This window comes from Marmota monax, unplaced genomic scaffold (genome assembly GCF_021218885.2).
Source record: "Marmota monax isolate L192 unplaced genomic scaffold, Marmota_monax_Labrador192_F-V1.1 WCK01_AAM20220418_F8-fsc00066, whole genome shotgun sequence".
NCBI lineage: Eukaryota > Metazoa > Chordata > Mammalia > Rodentia > Sciuridae > Marmota > Marmota monax.
In genome coordinates, this window is record NW_026692805.1 from 4,490,872 (window position 1) to 4,514,110 (window position 23,239).

Sequence of the window (23,239 nt, forward strand, 5' to 3'; positions counted from 1 at the left end):
TTCTTGCTCCAAAAGTTAATCTTTTCTTCCTTGGTTCACAGAACTCATATGTAATGATACTAAAATGTAATGGTTAATCACATGTGGCGGGTAGTTCACTTAAAAATGGTTACTGATTTTCAGTTTTTATGCCTCCTATTAAGTTAGGTTCAGGTTATTAATCAATCCCTGAGACAAACTGTGATCTCTTTCTATATCAGATTCCAGTCAGGACCCTCTTCCTATACCTGACATACACAGTCTAGCTATGGTATATCTATTTAAAAAATATACTTGAATATGCTTGTAACTGTAACAGAAGTTATCCAAACTTTTGGTCATAAAAGTGTTTAGAATATAGCAGGAGAAAATGGCATGAAACACTTGAGTATGAAATAAATATATTAAAAACATGGGGTGGGTGATGAGAGACTAGGGCAATCAATTAAGAATAAATAAATGGCAGATGGGGAAGGATCTTCTTAGAAAGTGAATCATTAGAGCAGGGGAAATATTTTATGTGTGTTCATAAACTGCCCAACTAGAGGAGTGAGTAAAGAAAGACTCTTATGTCATTTAAAATTTTACATATTATGAGAACATTTATAGAAATACGAATATATAACAAAATATTAACTGAAATACTTCTGGTTGTATTTTTTTTAATTTACATATTTTTATGCTTCACAATCTTGTACTGAAGATTCCTGGGTATGATTTTGTTTATCATGTTCAACAGAATTTAAACATGGGATTTGTTGTGATGAAGAATATAGGGAAGATTAGGAGGGGTAAAAGGAGTGGGGAAGGATCCTCTTTTTCCCTAGAATCTAAACAGAGGAGAGGTATGATTCACCATCTTATAGTGGAAAGAAGCTTTTGCTCTTTGTGTGGAACATGGCAGCAATCATTCTCTAGTTAGATCAACGACAGAACTGCAAGGTGAACTGTATTGGTGACTAACTCATTTTCCCTCACCTACAGCACCCTCTTTTCCCAAGATCAAGCAATTTTCTTGTGTAATGAACTGTATCTGCTATCAAGTGGCCTGGAATTAAGAGGTCCAAAGCATATTCCAAGTCCTTGTTTCCTATTTGGCATCATGATGTCCTTTGCTGCTGAAACACTGATCTGTGTTTTCCAAAGCTATAAAAAGGAGGAATGCAAAAATGAATAGAACTATAGAACAATTTTATATATAGGAGAAAGGCTTCAAAAAATTTAAATTATTCAGGGAAGAGTTTTCTAGCTAATAGGTTGTCAAATTCTTGCATCAAATGCTTTTGTCTGGTTGATAGCCTTTTGGTCAGCTTTGTAGCAATCAGAGGGGAGCAGATGGAAAAAGAACATGCTTTGAAACCAATATCAACATTCAAAAGTGGGTTTTAGTAGTTTGATTTATACCCATAACATACCCAAAGTCTAGAGAGAGTGAGTTCAAGGAAAAGACAAAAATATAAGTAAACTAGGTAATAAAGAAAAAAAGAGAAACATAGAATTCAAACTATACATTTTCTTAATTTACTAGGTCTTACATGGACATAGAAAATAAGAGAACTGAAATAAATTTACTTGATCAGCTCAAAATTCTAATTATATTTTCTCATAATGTCAGTGTTTTTAATTTTTTCTGTTAGTAGACAATATATTAATCACTTATTCTACTAACCCTTTCTGTTATAGTTGTTACACATTTAATGTTTTATATATTCATAAATTACCTTTTGGCGTTTACCGAAAATATCACCAGCTAGCTAATGAAAATATCTGCTGGGAGACTTTCCATATTTTATATGGAAAATGGACATTTATTAAAAGCTGCATATTTATTGGTGATTTTATAAATCAAAAGCACAGTATCAATGGGTAGATTCAGGAAATAAATGGAGCTACTAAAGAGAGAAGGTACTTATTCAATGACAGTAATTAATTCAGTGTGAAAATAACAAAATTCCACAAATATTTACAACATTAATATAAATTGTTAGTTGTAATACCAAAATATGTTGACTAAAGCTGATTGCAAATGTATACATTTTATGAACTATTTTAACTAGGAATGACTTTACCTTTAATTAAGAAGTGAAACAATGTAAGTCCCTAAACTTTATAACAAAATACAAAAAGTTCAAAGCTGGAAATAAAACAATTTGGCTCTTTGTGAGCATTTTTATGATCTATAAGAACACCTTATAAATTACTCTTAAAAGAAAAATGTGATTAAATTCAATTGCACTTGAGTAAAGCCTAGGTAGATAATTTCGGAGACAAAACTGGTTATAAACCCAAAGCCAGTCCTTTGCAAAAAGAGAAAGGAATGTTTTTAAAAACCAGATAAACGTGAATTTAACATAAAAGAGCCTGTCTAGGTCTTAAGAGCCAGAGTTGGAGTGATCATTGATTTAATCCAGTATGGAACTTATTACATATTTATACATGTTCTTGTTGCACTTGTGTTTTCCTATACCCCTCTTCTAAAATATCAGGGAATTCAAATGTTTTCAGTCTGTCTGAATAAGCTAGCAATTTTGGGAAATTTTAAATCATGGTCAAACTCATAAATCTTGAGTGACATCATGTTTGTGTAATCCTTTTAAAAAATAAGCGGACAATATGTTTAAAAAGACAAATATGGTCATTTCCATCTAGTAAGTATTTCCAATTTTGAGAGTATTCTCAGGAAATTATAAAAAATCAAATAAAAACAAATCTTTATTATAATAGTGTTTATTCTTTATAAAGCAAAAATAATGAAACTTTCAACAATATGAACCCTGGCTTAGTAAATTACACTTATCAACTTGAATGTTACAATCATGTAAAAAAGGACAAATATAAAGGTTATGTAGCTATGTAGGAAAATGGATGTAGGTTAAAGGAAATTACTAAATTATGTTGTTCTTATATGTATATGGAAAAACTGACTATTGTAACTACAAAAAAACCAGAATTTTTATTGACTAACACTTTCGATGTAGGATTTTTTTCTCTAAGCACTATGGAATGGTTATAGCAGGTATTTATCTGTCTCCTCACACTACCTTCATGCACAACAGTAGGCCTTCCAACAAAATGGAACAGAAACACAAAGAGCCAAAAAATGGAGAGGCACCACCTGTACATTTAGAGGTATTCATGATTCTTCATTTGGGAGACCTGACTTCATTCTTACTTTTGGATTCTATGAAAAAAAAATCACCAATATCTTTATGATAATTTCCTACTTTTTGCTTCTACAGTTCAAATAGGTATCTGCAAATCAAGAAACAACACTAAGGCAATTTTTATATTTCTTTCATAATCTTTACTTGCATTTTAAAAATGATCTGTATAAGAATAGCAAGTGCCACAGGCTAGCTAATTGCATTGCAAATAGTGTTATTTTTCCTAGGGTTGGAAGTGTACTTATTGTAGAGACAGTTCCTTAAATAATATAGCTAAGGTAAGCTAACATTTTTAGACAATATTCCAACTAATGCTAAGCAAAACATGTTAACATCATCTCTTTCTTTTGTTCTTTAGTTATACCTGTGCTTTAAATGACAATTTCAGGGATAAAGATTATCTTTTTTGCTTTGAAGAGAAAGACACTATATAAGAATTCTAGTGATTATGTCCTTTACATCTGACTTTAATCTTTGCCTAAGAATTTATTTATTTTTTGTTGTCTTTCATGTACTGTTTACCAAGTGCCAGATAACATATGGTATAGTCCGCAAACCCTATTCTATTTGCTCTTCACAAAATTTCTGTGCTGTAATGATTCATCAATGACAAGAAACCTTCCCTCTTTTCCATAATTATTAAGAATGTTTTGGACGGGCACTGCTTTCAGTAACAGAAACCCAAAGATAATTAGGAGAGGGGCCTGATGTAAACAAAACAAAAACTGCCTGCAGTCTGGCTGGGCACAAATAACTGAGAGGCCACTAGCCACTTGTAGGTTCAAACAGGAACTACTTTATTGCCCGAACCCCACGGGAACTCTCCATAACTCCAAGGAAACTCTGCGAGAACCAACGGGAACTCAAAAGTAGCGGGCGCCGGAGGTAGCAGGAACCGCCTTATTGCTGGACAGCAGAGGTTTATATACCAACTGAATACACAGCTTGTTTCACTTTAGCATCATCCAGTTACAGCAATCAGTCATTATCTTAATAATTATACACAGCTTAACTTAATTATTATCATCTTAATGGCTCACTGGCGTCACCTCCCAACCACTCCTTCTGGCAAAATGCCAGGCACCATCCTGATGTGGCAGTGGCTCTCAACAAAAGTCCACATATAGGGATAAATGCTATATCAGTGGCATGGACAAACTAAAGTATGGGGGAATTATTAGCTATGTGGGGCTTAATTCTATTGGATATGCACCCCAAAAGCACTATAGTTCCATCCTTAAGATTTGCATACTCTGTGACTTCTAGCTTTTAATTCTCTCACCCCCACCCCCATTAAAGCTTTAGGATTGAAAATAGGCATTGAATGAAGGAGTAACACCAACATACTATTTGGATTTCCATGAAATTAACCAATTTAAAATTTTTGACGATTAGAGGATCATAAAGTGCTGTACTCAAATGTGTTTGGAAAGTGAGGAACACCAGGAAATACGTACAATTTACACTTGAAAATAATTCTATATTGAACTTTATCTTAACTTACATGGAATCTTGTATGAGAAGTAAATAACTGCAAGCAAATTATTAAAAATATGAAGAAAAATTCAATACTGAAAATATCCTACTTACACTTTCCCTGTGAATTTAGAAAAGATTATAATTCATTTTTAGACTACCTGTCCTTCACATATATAAAATTTAAAAATTATGGGGCACAATGCTAAATGTTCTATAAAGAGTAATGACTAATTAGCATAGGGTTATAAGTTGTAAATGTATTAAAGATAAATCATAAAGTAAAAACGTATTTCTGAATCACAAAACTTAAAAATCTGTACACTGTAGTAGGCAGAACAGTGGCCCCCAAAGGTGTTCATGTCTTACTCACCCAACCCTGTGAATGTTAGGTTATATCACAAGGGGGAATTAAAATTGCAGATGGAATTAAGCTTGCTAATCAGTTGATCTTAAAATGGGAAGATGTCCTGATTATCTGGGTGGGTTCAACTGAATAGCAAAGTCCTTTTTATGTGGAAGAGGGAGGCAGTATAAAAGAAACAGTGAGTTGGCAATATGACTGCCAGATGTTGCTGGCTTTGAAGATGGAAGAAGATGCTAAAGAGCCAAGGAATGTGAGCAGCCTCTAGGAGCTGGAAAAGGCAAAGTAACATACTCTCCCTAGAGTTTTCTGAAGTAGACTCATCTTGCCAAAACCTTGATTTTAGTCTCATGAGACCCATTTTGTACTCTGACTTCTAGAATTACATTTGTTTTAATCCATTAAACTTGTGGTAATATTTTTACTTTAGCAGTAGGAAGCTAATACACATATCCACATTGAACAAGATAATTTTGGCTGTATATGTCAGAAAACCTAGGATAATTGTAGCTTAAATAAAAGTTTATTTCTCTCCATGTAAAAGTGGATGGAGGTAGAAATTCAAGGGTGATTTTGGTATTCCAGTGTCAAGGACTCAGCTCTTTCAGTCTTGTTGCTCTGCCTTCTGTAAGGATCTTGAGCCAGCAGGTCTAATTTCAACCAGCAGGAAGAAGGAAAGAATGGTGAATTATCTTCTTTTGAAGAACTTCCTCAATGTTGCACACACCATTTCCACTTTTACATCTCATGGTCAGATCTAATAGCACAGTAGCATCTAGTAGCAGAGAGGGAAATAGAGACATTATTTCAAGGAGCTATATAATAAAGAGTAGACAGTTCTATCATTAAAGAGTAGGAAAAAAATTGGGGACAACTAGGTATTGAAATTGTAGAATGAAGCTATAACCATAATACTATGGTATTGTGATTTTTTTTTCTCTCATTGTTTTAAGAACATAAAGCAAACCCGACCAGATTTTTGATCAATCAAGACAGAGGTCTTCATTCCACAAAGTTATTGAACGATTGCTATGTAATTGTATTTACTAGATTATGCATATACACATACATTAAAACATGCATATATACATGTTGAATGAATGATAGAAGACATCATACTCAAACTTCAAGGCTATAATTCATGGGAGTGGAATACTTGGCTGATATTAGCATTAAAAATACTTTTTAATGTCTGTTTGCCTGTTACTTAGGGCCCTGGCAGGAGACTGATGACTTATTCAAAGAGTAACAGAAGAAAATATAATGAAGAGACTATTTACAAAGGTATGGGCAGGTTTCAAGGGAAGGAATGATAAAGCATCCAATGAATACCATCCATAGACCTTAAAGCACAAATTGAAGAAGGAGTTTCTGGAACTTTGCAAGGTCTTTAGGCATGGGACAGAGGTGTCTGACAAAAGCTATGGGCCTGAGTAGAATGAAGCTATAACCACAATCAGGCAGGAAGAAGAGTGGAATATCCCAACTCTTTCTTCCTCTCTGTTTTCTGAACATTTGTCAATGCCTCCCAAATTGGTTGAAACCAAACAGAAACCAGAGGGCAAAGGACTTGGTTGATGTGGTCCACAGAAGTCAGCCACTCAAAGCATGGAATGAATTTTCTGAGTGGGTAACAAGCATCATATGAAAAAGCAAAGCACTTATAGAGCTGGGAACAATTTTAAAAATCTTTAACCTAAAAGAGAAAGGGAAAAGATCTGAACAGAGCTGTGTCAGACCTGGCACAAAGAAAGATTAAGAGAATGATCAAAAAGTAAACCAGTGGGAGGGGCACAATGGCTGGTCTAGTTATATAAGTAGGATAAAGAGAGTGAGCAAAAAAAAAAAAAAAAGAGGCATGAGATGAAAGAATGAGAAAGGTTTGACCAAGATTTTGAAGTTGTAGTATAACTGAACACACTGGGTATTTATCACCAATTTTGTTAACACATGGGTGGGACATATAAAGCCTGTCACTGCCTATAGGTTTATACACACACACACACACACACACTTTTTGTTTTCAGTCCAAGGGCTGAACAGCAGTTGTGATTATACCTGAGAATCTGTGGATTACAGAAAGCCAGGGCTGTAGGTCAAAGAAATAGCCATACTCTGTTCACAACCAGTCAGCAGCTAAAAGAAGTCAAGATGTCAGAGAAAAGAAATACATGGTAAAAAACAACAACAACAACAAAACAACAACAACAACAACAACAAAAAAAAAACAGTAGAAACCAGATACTGGCACTCTGATATCAAGTCAAAATACTTAAAATTAATTCGAATTCAAAATATTCATGCTGCTGTCTTATATATCTATAATTCTAACTATTAAAAAGGGATTCCATGTTCACAAATAATATCAATAATAAAAACTGTGTTTCATGGAGGCAGTTTTTTGAAAGCATCCTCTTTACTGTGATTTTATGGAAAAGATCAGTACTAATTTTACTTTTTTGGGATTTTCATTGACATCCTACATCTTTACCTAAAAATATTTATACTTAACATCTCATTATACTCAAAATAATCCTGAAAACTTGCTCCCCATATAGAAAGCCCCATCAACATTTCATTGACTTAAACACATTTGTCCTTTTTATTACCTCCTGGGAGGCTTTATTTGAAAAGCTGAAATGGGTCCTGAGGACAACTCTTGGTTCTATACCATCCTTGCTTGACTCTGTGACTGCAGAATTTGGTGAAACTGTAGCAATGAAATGATCATCGTTCTCTTTGGTACCACTGTGAATCAGATTCAGAGTCTTATTAGTTGAGCCATGGAATAAGTAGAAGATTGAACAGATCTCAAAGTATAGACTATACTTTGAGAGTTAGCATGTATTCTTTTCCCCATCAAAGCTCTAGGAAAATAAGCATTGAATGGAGGAGTAACACCAACAATGCTATCAGGATTTCCATGAAATTAACCAATTTTAAAATTCTGATGATTAAAGAATCATATATTGCTGTACTTAAATGTGTTTGGAAAGTGAGGTACATGAAAATCATACCTTTGATGTGGAACACCATGAAATATGTACAATTTTGAGTTGAAAATAATTTTATGTTGAACTTTATCTTAACTTATACATAAATCTTGTACACAATTTATTTGCAAACAACTACAAATATATTATGAAAAAAATATATAAAAAATCAATTCTAAAATATTTTACCCATTTATTCTTTCTCAGTAAATTTGGAAAAGATAATTCATTCTTAGAATACTTGTCCTTTAGCATATATAATCACAGTGCTTGGTGAAAGCAAGCTAACATTTCATTAATACATTACTGAATGAATGCTGTATGATGGCACTCTTATCAGTGCCCCCTACTCTCTTCAATTTAATCTAAGTCTTAATAAATTTCTCTATAAAGTGATTCTAAAGTTGTCAAATCTTCAATTCCATTTAAGAGATAAGCAACTATAATATATACATCAGGTTTAAAGCAGGACTTCATTTTTTAATTTACTTTGTATGCTTTCTCTTCAGTCTAGAGTTCATTGTTTTCAAGAATATTATATAAGGTATATAAGTCAAGTATTTAATTTATAAAATATAGTTAACACATACTTTTACAAAATTTATATTAGATTTGGCCTCTCAATATTTGTACATATGTAAAAAACAGGACTGAGTAGAATTAATCATTTAGGGAAAATGATTATGAAGAAACTTAAGAGCAATTAGACTGGATAAGACAGTAAATGGCTTTCACAGTCATGAATTCAACTGTTTCTAAGGATGGATTTGATAAGGGCAGATATTAATTTATTAAGTATCTACTAATGCCTAGGCCTTCTGTTAAATGCTGAGGATACAAAAATTAACAACAACAACAAAAACCTAATAAGTTACCTGATCACATAATATCTGGCCCAAATTAGTGACCTCTAAAGTAAGGAAGAAATTACTTTACCTCATTTTATTTGTCTCTTTATGATATTTAAGGTGAGGATGAACAATGAAAGAAATTTGGTAAGAAATTTCAAGTCAGAAGGCAAAAATGGCATGTATAATAAATAATTCCTAAGTTTAAGGGTAGATAAAATGTGCTTGAGCTAGAAATATATATATATATATATATATATATATATATATATATATATATAATTTTTTTTGATTTTCTGGTTGGAAATTAGGTTAGCAATTTTTAAAAAGTTTGGAGAAAATTTCTGGCAAAAGATAGTCTATGATCTGATTCAGAAGACAATTGAAGAATATCATACAGTCCTTAAAAAGAGAGGAAAAATTACAATTGGACCAAGCATTTTGATGTGCTTAAGTTTCCGACAATATGGTATTGAGGGAAATGAGAAATGCCTATACTTAAAATGATCATGAGGGACAATGATTCTAGTTTTGGCATTGGGAAAGAGTACAGATACATAACATATAGCAAAGAATATTTATAATCCCATTTCATGCACTGATTAATGCCAAAGCGAATGGGATATCTTTTAATTTATATTCATGATTAAACTGATTTTGAATTACCAGACTTTAGCTGTAAGGTTATTTCGGTTGAGATTTGAAGAGATTCATCAGTGGATCGTCTACATTTTCTGGTGAGGTGTGTTTAAATCGCAATTTTAATAAAAATTCCTGACATAGGCATGACAAAAATCGTAGGCACGAATCTACTATACTAGCACTGGTACGTGATTTACTAGATTATTTCTAACGGTCCCATATGTCCGGTTTCAGTTTGCTTGATATCTCTATTGATTGCTTTTACACTGTTAATCTATAACATCAGTTGGAATATAGCTCATTTATTCCATAAAGTTGTTCTCAGAAAATTCCTCATGTTAAAAGGGCAGGGAGCAGGGGGAGAAACCTCAGTCCCAATCCCACACTCTGAAGTCAACTTTTTCAGTATTTGTGGTGCTACATACGTGGTCTTTCAGAAATCCCTGAACTTGTTCAAAGTCAAGAACTTAAAATGAAATCAGCAATCTGTCTGCCTGGAGACATCTGGTTCTTGACTGACGGTCCTTACACAGCGAGGACCGCTCATTTAAGTAAGCCGTGGCCTGTTTGATACCTAAACTCTAAGTCACGACGCCTACGGCTCGGCGGTCTACCGGGAGAGGAAAGCGGGAGGGCGGGAGGAAGGCAGGGGCGGGGAGGCCAAGGTGACAGCAGGTGAGCGCCCGGCGGACGAGGAAGTGAGACTGGCGCCGCGCGGGGTTACTCATTCCGCTTTACTGCAAGCGGAACTTCTGCCTCTTTCGGTCCAGCTTAAGTTCGACCTAACTGAAGTCACTTCCCATCCTGGCTCTCTAGGGGGAAAACCGTGCGTCCGTGTGAGGGAAGGGACAGGACAGAGCGGGTCAGGTAGCCGCCCTCGTGACTCTGCGTGTCCTCGCCGTCAAGGGCCGAGTTCCCCAATCGCTCCTTCCCGGTTCCCCGAACCTGCCCTTCCCCAATCCTGGGAACTCCCTGGGGTTGCCCAGGGCTCGACCCTCTCCCGGCCCCGGAGTGCGGAGGGTGGACGAGTGAGGCGTGGGAGCAGAGCCCAACCTTCAGGAAGAGGGAGGGCCGACGGCCGCCCGGGATGCTCAGAGGGGCCGCTCTGAAGGCACCGGGTCCAGAGCAGCAGCAGCCAGACCCGTCGGCGTACTAGACAGCCGCGGCGGGTGTGGCCAGTCCAGAGGCAGAACGGCGCTGAGCCTCCAACTTCACCTTTCCCACTCGGACAGCCTGTCGTCCTCCTGACCACGTCCCCACAGTGTCCCAACGACCCAATCTCTCACCCAACCACACCTGAGGAAAACTTTTCCCTCTCCTCTCAATTCAAACTCCGCAGCGTCCTAGGATGCCGCAAACCGTCCTGTCCTTAGCAACAAGGTTCCGGCCGTAGAGCGAGCGCCTCTAGGTGTAAGGAAGGTGATGTCGTAAAGCCGCGAGTGTCGTAAACCAGGTGCGGTGGGGAGGGGGGAGGGGTGGAGGCGGAGGGGTGGGGGGGAAGGGGGAGGGAGGGAGGGGGAGGAGGTGACTCGAGCATTTAGACACAAGCGAGAGGATCATGGCGGATGGCCCCAGGTGTAAGCGCAGAAAGCAGGCGAACCCGCGGCGCAATAACGGTGAGTGGCGGAGGGGACCGGGGAGCAGCGGAGTCAGGGGGAGCCGGGCAGCCGGGGCGCCCCCGGGGATGAGGGGGGCGAGCCGGGTTGGGGGCGGCCGGGGCAGGGACGGGCAAAGTGGAGTGGGAAAGTAGAAAGTAGTGCTCTCTGCCCCCCTCCGCTGCCGCCACTGCCGGAGCCGCGCCGCGGCCGCTCGCTCTCCCTGAACCGTTATGTCTCTTACCTGGTCTCTCTCCGCCTAGCGGCTCCTGCCGCCCCTGCCGCCTCCCTGGACCGTTAGCCGCGGCGGCCGCTGCATCCCCGGCGCAGGGCGGCCGGCAGGGACGCGGCCGGCCACTTTTCTGGTCTCGGGTGGAGCGACTGTTGCTTCTTTTCGCACTTTTCCCCACTCTTTTCACCCCTCGGCGCCTCCCTCTCCCCCTCCTCTTCAGCCCTCTCTGCGTTCTGCTCCTCAGCGCCCAGGCCCCCGGGAGCCTAGGAACAAACTTGTGCCCGGCACTGACCGTGCAAAGTGGCTTTCGCGCGCCACGGCCACGGCGGGCGCTGGAGTCCGGGGCCCGCGGTTCTGGCAGGGCTGCGGGCGCGCGGCGGGCGGCGGCGACGGCGGCGGGACGGACGGCCGGGCTGCGTGTTGTCCGTGCGCGCGTGTGCGCGGGCGCCGGCGGTGCGCGCCGCGGGCGGACCCGGCTCGCCCGGCGGCGGTAAAGTTGTGACCAGCGCGCTCGCGGAACGGGGCTCCAGAGACGCGGGTCCCTGCACGCCCCTCCTCCCTCTGCACCCCCGGCCACTTTGCCCTCGGGCTCCCGATCTTGGGGCGCGGATCCGCGTGAGGGAGGTCCCCATTTTGTGCGGAGCTGGTGGGGCGGCACAGGGGGGGCAGGCAGGATCGGGTACCTACTTGCTGCTGCCAGGGAGCTCTGTGGATGGCGGCGAGCTCGGTGTTTGTAGAGTTATTACCTGGTTTTAAGACATCTGGAAGCACCACAGACAGATCCCCCTCCCCAAGTGGGACTCGCTCTGGGCGCCTGGATGGGGCTGTGTGCTTATGCCTCTCTTTTCTCTTTCGATTTTTGGGGAAGTTATTACCTGGGCCGGACGCACGGAGCGCTGAAGCCGGATAATGGAGCTTGGATGGCGCTCTGGGTCTCGGGTGGAAGAGGGTGGGGGAGGGGGGGACGGACCGACGGACGCTCGGGGCTGCTACTCGCGCCGCAGCTGCAGTGTTTATTGATTTGTGCTGATGTGCCAGGGAAACACACACCCCTCTGCCTGGCGTGGGAGTTTTTTTTTTTTTTTTTTTTTTTTAAAAGAGAGAGGCAGAAACAAGGAGATCCAGACCCGAACATGTGGTGGTTGCACGGTCGCCTTTTCCAGTTTGAAGAGACATTGTAAGTTGATTGTATTTCTGCTTCTCTGGGGGCGATTCCGTGCCTTCTCTCCCTTCTGCTCAGCGGTGAGATGTCTGCTGATATTGTCTGGACAGTTCCTGTGGCGAGAGGGGCGAGACTGGCCGGCCGGGGGCGGCGGGAGCGCGGCGAGAGGTGCCCCCGCCCGCGCCGGTACCTGTTTGTATAATAATGGGCGGCAACGGCCCTGCGCCGGCTGCGGCCGAGTCTATATAAGGAATTACGCGTGCATTTCGGACCCAGGATCTCATTTTGGCTCCTGCGTTATTTTTTCGACGAGTTTTTAAGAGTAGGGGAATAAATGCGTCCCTGATGGGATCAGTGTCGCGTCCAGAAATGAGGAAATACGTGTTTAAGTGAAAACTCTCGCGCGGTCCCCCGCCCACCCCCCGCGCCTGGGCTCTCTTTCTCCCTCCCCTCCGGGATGCGAAACGCGAGGTTTTGTAACCTTTCCTGGCAATTTTAGATTTTGTGTGGGATTTCCTGTCTAGAAACAGATAGGAAGGTTTTAGGCTGTTCCAAGATGTTTTCTTCCAATCGTAAACATATTTTTAACATATTTGAGGCGACATTAAAATCACCGCTTTCATGAATGATTTTAGGTTTTCAAATAAATACCTGCATTTTAAAGACGTTTGTTAGTTACCACCGAAAGGTATATGTGTATCCTCATTGTGGAGACATGACTTGTTATAGCAAGGAGCAGAGCATAGGCTATTGCAATTTTAATTTCCTGTTTTAGCGTCACATAGTGTGTGTTCTATATTGAGCTGTTGCGGCTGCTGCTGATGTGGCTTTATGAAAGGTAAGTTGGTTCGGAAAGGGCTGCTCGCTTTTTACCTTATTTAAAATGTTGATCGCCTGAGAAAGGGGCTTTTCTTGTTGCTGACGACATGTGTGTGACATGTGAGTCTGAACCACCCAGCGACTGTGCAGCTGCTGTAAACATGTTTACCTGAACAGGAAAGAATGGATTTTTCTCCTAGACATTCTGTGATATGAATATTATACTCGTAAGGCGTATCAACAGATGACTTAAAGGGGAATAAAGCTATCCTGAAAGGTACTTGAATTCAACAGGAAAAAGAGATTCTCGATCGCTGCAGCAAATGGCAACTTGTGCAGGTAGAAAAAAGATGGTGTTTAGTTTTCTCCTGCATGTATGTCAGCCCCCTCTTGTCTGCTGCTTTCATTCTCGAGGGAGGGATTTATTTACCACGCTTGCTGTCAGTGTTTTTCCTTTGTGTTTAATATTAGAAAAACAGATTTGGGGCTTTTTAGCACAAAAAGCCTTGTCTGCAGTATGCATTACTCTCAGAAAACAAAAGGTGTTTAAGAGCACTGTACAGGTATCTTCCATTTTCATCACTTTTGCTTCTATTCTTGCATTTCTTTTTGTTCTCATGCATTTTATCCATTGCTGATCATTATAGCCATGCTATTTGATTGAACCTCATATTTTGCAAATTAAAATGAAGTTACATGCCATTGTGTTGTGAAACCTCAGAATAGGTGCTGGTTAATATTCCTTAGCAACGCAGTCATCTTTAAGTTGCAGATGTGTTTTTGGACAGAATTGGCTGGAAAAAACTCTTAAATCTTTTTAATGAAATAATGGTATATACAGTGAGAGATAATCAGAGAGATATTTTATGTTGTTTATTGATACATAATATTTTTATTAATTTTGAAATAAGGTATGCAGATTTTACTACTAAGCCTTTAGTAAAACATTTTAATTTCCTTTCTGGAATATATCTGCAGAGTACAATATTAATGGGAGTTTCAAGTAATGTAGCTTGACAGGGATAAGCCAGTCGAGTAAGGTTTGGCTAAAGCATCAAGCATTGTGGGGTAACTTTATGGTAATGCCGTTAGTCATCTGTAAAGGAGTGACATTAGAATTGCTTGAATTGATTATTGCCATTTATAGTTTAATGCTCTGTTATAATTTTTAAAATCTGTCTTTTATAATTTTCCACATTTTACTCTCTTTGTGACATGGTTTTCTTATGTTTTTTTCCTTGAGAAATGTACTCTAGCTGCTAATGACCACATGCTGATTGATTCACCTTAGATGGAATAGCAGGTGCATATTTTTCTGTCATTAGCACCATTTCTTCTTGCTGTCTTTGGAAACCACCAGTAGAGGATGCTAACAAAAATGATTATGGATATAGTTGTGTCATAAGTCTGTCTTCTGTGCTCATTGGGATCTGCTGTATAATTCCGGATTTTATTGTTATTTAAAACTAGCTCAGGATAAATTAGAAGCATTTTCTTGTTTATGGAGACTAGAAAGAAGTAGGAATATTTTAACTTGAATAATCTTGTAAACTTGAGCTTTTAAAATCTTAAATTGAGGTTGATATTATTTTAGTCTTGCATTAAAGTAATCATGTTCCTTTTTAAAAAAGTTTTCATAGGCTTGGGGAAGAAAATGTAAAGTGGCTATTTACAGTGTATATTTACTATACTTCTTAATCTCTTTTGTTCATAGGTTTCCTAAAAAATTTTATTATTTTACGTATTAAAAGGTATAAATGTTTAAGTATGCTAAGGAAAACAATTGATAATACTGTATAATAATTTTTCCATAACTATGCAGGGTTAGAATATAGATTGGATGGCAGATAACTACAAAAGTTTGTTAACCAGTACTCTCAAATATTAGTGGTTTCAAAATTTTACCTTTTCTTTCCCTTTCAAATCCATTTCCTATTGATAGCCCTCCCCCATCCCATTTCCTTAGTTAAGAATTGCATCTTATATAAATTGTAAATTTACCAATTATGGATTAAGGATATAAGTTTTATTTAAGTGCAGAAAGTTGGTAGTTTATTAATTGTTCATGCTTGTATTCAAAGAATACTACTTTCAGCAAAGTATATAAATTAAAATTATTACTTATGCATATACATAATTGCATAGAACTTAATGTATTCAGTCATGTCTTTTTTTTGTGTGTCCCCAAGATTGTTAATATAACAGTAAACTTTAAGTTTTTCATTAGGAGTATTTATTTCCCTAATTATTTTTAATGGTGTTTCCATAAATGTTACTCACACCAGTACCACAATGCAGTAGTCTTGAATTAAACTAAAGCATTACCTGAATTGTCAGGTAAGCCTGCATGAACTTCTCATGGATATTGTGTGTTTGTGTGTGCGTGCGTGCACACACGTGTGCATGTATGTGTGTGCATGCATGTGTGGTTTTTCATTTCCTGTCAGGTAGTTCTTTAATTCTGTATTCTAATTCCTTAAGCCCAATAGTTGAATAGGTGTGGTTCACTTTTTGATGAATTGAGAACTTTACTATGGAATTATGATGTATGTAATTGAGCATGGAGCATAATTTAAAAGTATTTTATAAATAGAAAGCTTCAATTACTTCTTAAGACAATCCTGCCATAAAAGCATGGGAAATATTTAATGCTTCTTGTTTTGTTCCCTTCTTAGTCTCCAATATTTTTGAAATTCCATACCTTCGTATGTTTGCAGTTTTAGTAGCTTTGAAGCATGTGATGAGAAATTTGTATTAAATTATGGAGAGTATTTAAAAAATAATAGCATAATTATTTCTCATATTTGTGTTTTTATGCCTCCTTTTGCTTTCCTTTGTATAAATCACTTCTAAGTGTGTGAATAGAGCCAGATGTAAACACAGATGCAATATCATGGAATTATGTTGTTACTTACTTCTAACTACCTATGTTGAATTGCAAAACAGGAGAAAAGTCATACAGACGTTGGAAGAATGATATTCATTAGCTTGCAAAAGTGCAATGAGAGGTTACATGACTTGATGTAACTGTAGAAATAGTATTTAAGATTGAAAAAGATTTATCTTTGCAGCATGACTTAATTTATGGGAAATATATTTTGAATACAGATACAAGCTAAAATAAAAGTGCATTATTGAGAGAAAATTTGGAAAATTTTACATTAGAAAAGTGCCCTGATAAAGTGATTTAAAAAAATATCCTTTTAAATGATAATGATGTTCATATTACTAGCTGAATAACTATCATATAGGCTAAAAGTTGTATAGATTGTTATGTATATAGTAGAAAAGGTTTTGTTGTAACCCTTATTAAAATTTTGTATTTAAACTGCACTGTTGTACACAGAGGAGCAACCCAGTTGGCATAAACCAAAGTAAATGTATCTTGGCCACTGCAGCAGTTTTCAAAATGATATTATGAAATGATAATAAAAACATATCTTTAAAAACTTAAATGTGATTTTTAGGTATTGCTAAAGGAAATAATATTTTCTTTGGATGGGACAGTGTTTTGAATATTGTATTTTTAAAAGCAGCATTTTAGGATATTAGTTTTACCACATGAAAATTTCCAATATACAGCAAGCAAATCTGGATTTTAAACTTTATGATAGAGGTGGGTTATACTGTTTTTAACCTGAAATTGGGTTGCTGAAAAATATGGCAATATATTATTTAAATAACAAAATGTTCTTTAGTAAGTAAAATTTGCCTTAAGATTGTTTTCAGGAATAAAAATTGAAATTTAGAACTTCATTAATTTTGTTAAGACATACTTTGGAAGTATATCTTGTGTATGTAGATATATTGAAAACTTTTCAAAGTGCAAAAACAAAACAAAAGCCAGGTTCATATGTATGTTTTTATTAAAGCTCTGAAACTTTATTAAATTCTTAGTTTTTCATTCTCTAAGAAGTTATTTTTTTCTGATTTATTTCTTCAAACTGCTTCTGCTATTCAATACATATTCCCATATAGAGATTACAGTTATCTGTCTGCATATAGTCCTGTATCAGTCCTATATCAGTTAACAACATGAGAATACACTCTGAGAAGTGTGTGATTAGGAGATTTTATCACTGTGCAAATATCAGAGTGAACTTACACAAACTGACTGTGATATCTATCACTAAGCAATACAATGGGGGATCACCACTGTATGTGCAGTTTTTCATTGACCAAAACATTGTTATGCAGCACCTGACTGTACAGTAATCTTCTCTTAAAGGAGGTCATATTCCAAGATGTTCCAACAGTACCCCCAAATCTTGGATAGTACTGAAACCTATAATTATAGTGCTGTTTTTTCCCGTACATACATAGCTAGGATAAAATTTAACTTACCGTTTACGCACAGTAAGAGAATAACAGCAACTAATAATAAAATGGGGCAATTATAATACATGTTTTAGTAAAAGTTATTTAAAACGTTCAAATTGTGAAACAGCAGGTGAGGATTATTTCTCATCATGATTAGCATTTTATATTTATTGAGATTTGACACATGGAGTTTGAGTTATGAACTGTTCATAGAAGACCCTATGTTGTAGTAGCATGTAAAAATTATCTCTTTTTCAGTAACAACCACATCTGTGCAGAAATTATTGGTAACTGATATTTTATGATCTCTTAATTCCCTTTTTTCCTCTTCCCCATCCATATTTAAACTTAAAAATGAATGAACTATAAGTCTACAAGTTATGTAATTTCTCATTTCTCGTATTTATTTTTGTATTCTATATCAAAAATCGTGTTTTCCTTTTTTAAAGTTTCCTAATTTCAAATTTTTTGGATATTTTAAAATTACAATCAGAATATTTAAAATTTTGTAGTTCTTCACGTGTTTGTATTTATAAAAGTGTTGCTTTTCTCTTTATTTACTTATACATGGCATTGTTTGAAATCTGTTTGTGTTGATGAATGTATATCTTGCTTATTTTTTTCATATTTTTTTAGTTTTTGAACACAATACCTTTATTTTATTTATTTTTTATGTGGTGCTGAGGATCCAACCTAGTGTCTTGCATGTGCTAGGTGAGAGCTCTACATAACCCTAGCCCCTTGTTCATTGTTTTTAACTGTAATATTTTATGTGTATAGTAAACACAGATTGCTTATTAATTACTTTAACGATGGATGCCCAGGTTGACTCCAACTCTTGGATACATTATGTAATAAGCATTAATTATGTAATAAGCATCTTCCTTTGTGTCACTAATGGCTATGCAAGAGTTTCTCAGATGACATATCCAGGTATGATGTTGCCAAGTATAGGTCAATCACTAATTTAATATCACAGAATTCTACCAGATTGGTTTTAAAAATGGCATCAACAGTTTCCATCCTCACCAACAATGTATAAGAATTCCTATTATTTCATTTTTGCCAGCCCTTGGGTGCTGTACAATATCTTGCATTTTGCTAATTTGATAGTTGTTAAATAGAATTTCATGGTTGCTTTATGTTTTTGTTTACCAGAAGGTTGATAATTTCTTCAAATCTGTTTAGCCATTCGGTGTCCCCTTTCCACTTCTGGCCTGTTAATACCTTTGTCTATCTTTTTAATTGTGCTTCCTCTTATTGTTGAGTTTCAGAATTACTTGTGTATTTGATAGGATAATTCCCAGTCATCTGTTGACTTTGACTATGGTATAGGCATTCCTAATTGCCATGCATTCAAAACTCAATTTTTTCTTTGTGAGTAGTAAGAAGTTCTTCTTTTTTTAAATTAAATTTTATTTTTTTTTGAATTTTTATTATATAATTTTTATTTATATATGACAACAGAATGCATTACAATTCTTATTACATATATAGAGCACAATTTTCATATCTCTGGTTGTATACATTGTATATTCACACCAATCCGTGTCTTCATATATGCTCTTTGGATAGAATGATCATCACATTTCACCATCATTAAAGGAAGTCCTCTAAAATCCATCTATTACAAAGACGCTTTCCTAGAATTTCTTCTATTCAATTCATAGTTTGATCTTTCATATGTACATGGTATGCACCTTTTGAAATACTGTTTCTTTCTTAAGGGGAACATGTAGTAGTTAAGAGTTTTGGTTGATCCTGTATTTTACTGGCTATCTCATTTGACTAAATTAGTCTCCCTATGTTTATATTTCCCTATATGTAAAATGGGTATGATAATCTAAGAGTTGGGAAAGCTCAGTGGCATGAAGTTTCATCTTTTTAAAATTTATTTTATTTGTTTTTTTGTAGTATTGGGAATTGGCCGTCAGGCACAGTAGACAAAATATCACTGAGCTATCTCATCAGCCTACTGAAGTTTCATCTTATTGCTGCCTGTGACGTTTTTCTTAGCTAGAAGAGGGTTACCTTGTACTCATTTTTAAACATTATATTGAAAGAGCCCTTACCATATCAGTTTTATTTGTGATATTGAAATGGACTCCAAGGATAAAGCTCTATTCTTATTCTGCTGTATGAATCAAAGAACCCAACCCCAAGGGAATGAAACTGTGTATTTTATGTTGGAATAACCTAAGCAGCATTGAGTCTGTGCTTTTCATACATCCTTTTGACATGGAATATTTCGAGAAGATAGGAGTTTTACATATTACATGTTCCTTGGTATAGATCAGGGCAATCCTAGGACAGAAGTTAAAATCATACCTGTGTGTGTGTGTGTGTGTGTGTGTGTGTGTGTATTTTAATTTATTGAGGAATAATTACATATAAAATATATTGTTACATATATACATTTTTGATGAGTGTGTGTTTGTATGTATTCACATACATACATACTTGTGTAACCATCATCACAATCAACATATAGAATATTTTATCACCCCCAGTATTCTTTTGTATCTAATTTTCAGCCAGTCCTCTTCATCTATAGCCCTAAGCAGTCAGTGATGTATCTGCTTTTGGTCACTAGAGATTAGATTTATTGATCCTAGAACTGGAATTATACAGTATATTCCTTTTTTAAAATTTACTTTTTAGTTTTAGGTGGACACAATATCTTTATTTTTATGTGGTATTGAGGATCGAACACAGTGCCTCGCGCATGCCAGGCGGGCGTGCTACCACTTGAATGAACCATGTCCCCAGCCCCAGTATATTCCTTTTTGTCTTTTTTCTTTAACTCTTCATAGTGTTCTTGAGATTAATGGTACCCGTAGTTCATTCCTTTTATATTTCTGAGTAGTATTTCACTGTTCGAGTATACCACGATTTGTATAGCCATTCAGTTAACAATGGACCTATTAATTTTGGTTGTTTCTGTTTTTTTTTTTGTTATAAGTAAAAAAAGCATTCACATACAAATTTTATGTGAAGTACACTGACTTTTATCTTGAGTAAATACTCAGAATTAAGAATTTCTCGATCATATAGTGGTCTATATGGTCAATTTGGTAAGAAACTCAAACTGTAAAGTGGTTTTAGCATTTTTACTTTCCACTAGCAAATGTATGAGAGTTCTAGTTGCTTTGCATTCTTGTAAACACTTGTTTATGCTTTTAAATTTAGTCATTCTGATGGGTTTGTGGTAGTCTCTCTTTGATTTTCATTTGTATTTCACCAAGACTAATTATATTTGAAGATCTTTTGGTGTACTTACAGACCATTTGATTATTTTCTTTTGTGAGATGTTCAAATCTTTTGTCCATTTTAAATTGGTTACTTTTTATTATTGAGTTGTGAGAATTCTTTGTGTATTCTGGACTAAAGTTCTTTGCTGGATATAGGATTTAAATATTTTCTGCCTTTCTGTGGCTCATATTTTAATTTTCTTAATGATATTTTTGAAAGATGTATGTGTGTTTTAATTAACTTTATTGAGTAATAATTACATACAACATAACTGTTATACAAGTTTTAAATTTTTATGAAGACCAGTTTATAATTTTATTCTTTTAAACTTATGCTTTTTCATTCTATCTGAGAAGTGTTGCTCACTCAAGGTGAAGATTTGAAGATTTGATCCAATGTTTTTAGAAGTTTATGGCTCTAACAGGTCTATGATCCATTTCAGGGTAATTTCTGTCCATATTCTGTTTTACTCTTCAGCTACAAGCCTGCCGGAGTCAGCCTTCAGTAATTTGCAAGAACCAAAATTTAGTCTTAACTCCCTAAAAATTCATTATGAGAATTTGCGTTTGAATTTTTAAAATATGTATTTTTTTCAGGGTTTACCTAAGAACCAAAGCTCAAGATTGTAGAGGAACATGAATCCTATGTCCTTGGTTTAAACATTTTTTTAAAGATAAATTGCATGTATTTCATCATTGGTTTCAAGATTTCTTGTGTCCATCACACGTTTTTAATTAAATTATTCATACTTTTTTAAAGCTACAATTTCAGAGAAAGATGCCTAAGGAGAGTGGCCATAGTTAAGCAGAATGTGAGTGTTTTCTTTGTAGTTTCTTATTTCCTACAAAACTTTAATGAGCTTAGCACTATACCATTTTTTTTTTCATACTCCATAGCTTCTCCCTTTACATGGGTAATTTATTTAAAACTACCATTTATTTTGAGTTATCTAAGGGACGTAATTTTATCTTCGGTATGACTACTTGATCTTAATGATTTTTAGTTACGCATTTTGCCCCTCACTTGGCTAGTGTTAAAGAAAAACTTTAGTTACATTGAACTTTGATAAGTTGATTATAGATACATTTATTTACTTACTCATATGTATCTTTTTCATTTCTCAAAAGATGTAGGTATGGCTGGATTAATTCCTGTATAATTCTTCCTTTTGCATTTTCTGTTTCTTTTCATCATCTAGTTCTTTCTTTGAAAATCTATTATAACAAGTTTATATTTTATTTTTATTTTTCTCTTTATATTTCTTTTAGTTCTGTGTTTATTTTGAACATTCTATGTATTAATGTATAATTGGTTTTGACCTGGTACCTTCATAGGAGCATTCAACTGGGAGACAATCATAGATTCTAATATGGAATCTGCCATTAATTGGCTTATGAAATTGGGAAAATAAATTTATATGGGCCTAAGTTTGTTCATCTGTGTAATGAAAATGATGGATTACTGTGTAGCAGGCAGCAAGACTGAAGATGACAGATACAGTACCTTGTCCTAAGAAGCTTACAGTGTAGTAGGGAAGAAAATTGGAAAACAAACTCTTAGAATATAGTTTGGTAACAGATGTGATACTCTTTCCCATATGCATAAAGGGATTGTGCTTAAACTGAGTCTTAAAGGATGTGTCTGAATTATCATAGTAAAGGCGTGGAACATTATAATTCCTTTCAGGGAGAATAGCATGTGTAAAGACATGAGACACAAGTAGCACCTGCAGGTCACATTTGGCTGAATTGTGTAGGATGAATGGAAGCAATAGCTAGGGAGACTAGAGGTTATATCGGAAGCAAGTGAGTGGATTATATCATGAATATGATGAGGAGTATAATTCATCATCTTTGTATGTTTAGTATAATATGATTAAACATTTAAGTATATTCTTGCTCTCCTAAAAGTGGGAAAATTGTAAAAGTAAATATTGATTCATCTTGCTTTCCTGAGCAAATTTTGCTTATCCTTATGAGTATACAGTTCATATAGTAATTGCTTTGAAATGGTGCTGCCATCACCATTATATCATCACTATCACTTATACCATCATCATTTTACCAGTGAAAGGCTTACTTTCCTAAGTATAAATGACCTTAGTTTAGAGTTGGTGACTTAAATCTGTACACCAAATTGGTTGTGCATTTGTGTGCTCTGCTCTTTGACAGGGAATTGCACATTTTCACTTTTTTCCAAATCAGTCACAAATATGTGTGAATTTACAGTCTTATGGAATGAGGTGGTTTTACTGCCATTAATTATGGTATTCTAATGATGTAGAATATTCTACATTTGTTGTTGCTAGGTAGTTTCTAGATTATTTCTGGCATTTATTAATAGTTCTATGTAGAGCCTCATCCTTTGAGCCTGTTATTGGATGTTTGATTATT

General features: G+C 36.4%; 1 protein-coding gene and 1 long non-coding RNA gene across 13 annotated transcripts in view; one reads left to right on the forward strand and one right to left on the reverse strand.

Moving 5' to 3' along the window:
* Nucleotides 1-2,690: 2,690 nt before the first annotated feature.
* Nucleotides 2,691-12,259, reverse strand: LOC124095136 (uncharacterized). Of its 6 annotated transcripts, none has more exons than XR_009227099.1 (4): nucleotides 12,169-12,259; nucleotides 7,593-7,731; nucleotides 7,042-7,119; nucleotides 2,691-5,758 (listed from the first exon to the last, which is right to left on the reverse strand). It is a non-coding gene; the product is annotated as an uncharacterized LOC124095136 (long non-coding RNA). The 6 variants fall into 6 exon arrangements; XR_009227101.1 differs by lacking the exon at nucleotides 12,169-12,259 and adding an exon at nucleotides 12,040-12,118; XR_009227102.1 differs by lacking the exon at nucleotides 12,169-12,259 and adding an exon at nucleotides 11,981-12,002.
* Zeb1 (zinc finger E-box binding homeobox 1) overlaps nucleotides 10,983-23,239 on the forward strand; it is a 164,927-nt gene continuing 152,670 nt past the window's right edge. For 3 of the 7 annotated variants that reach the window (XM_046448250.1, XM_046448251.1, XM_046448252.1), the window contains exon 1: nucleotides 10,983-11,082. In XM_046448250.1, coding sequence (XP_046304206.1) covers nucleotides 11,025-11,082 — 58 coding nt within the window. In that variant the 5' untranslated portion in view covers nucleotides 10,983-11,024. The other 4 variants (XM_058580572.1, XM_058580573.1, XM_058580574.1 and 1 more) reach the window with 2 other exon arrangements.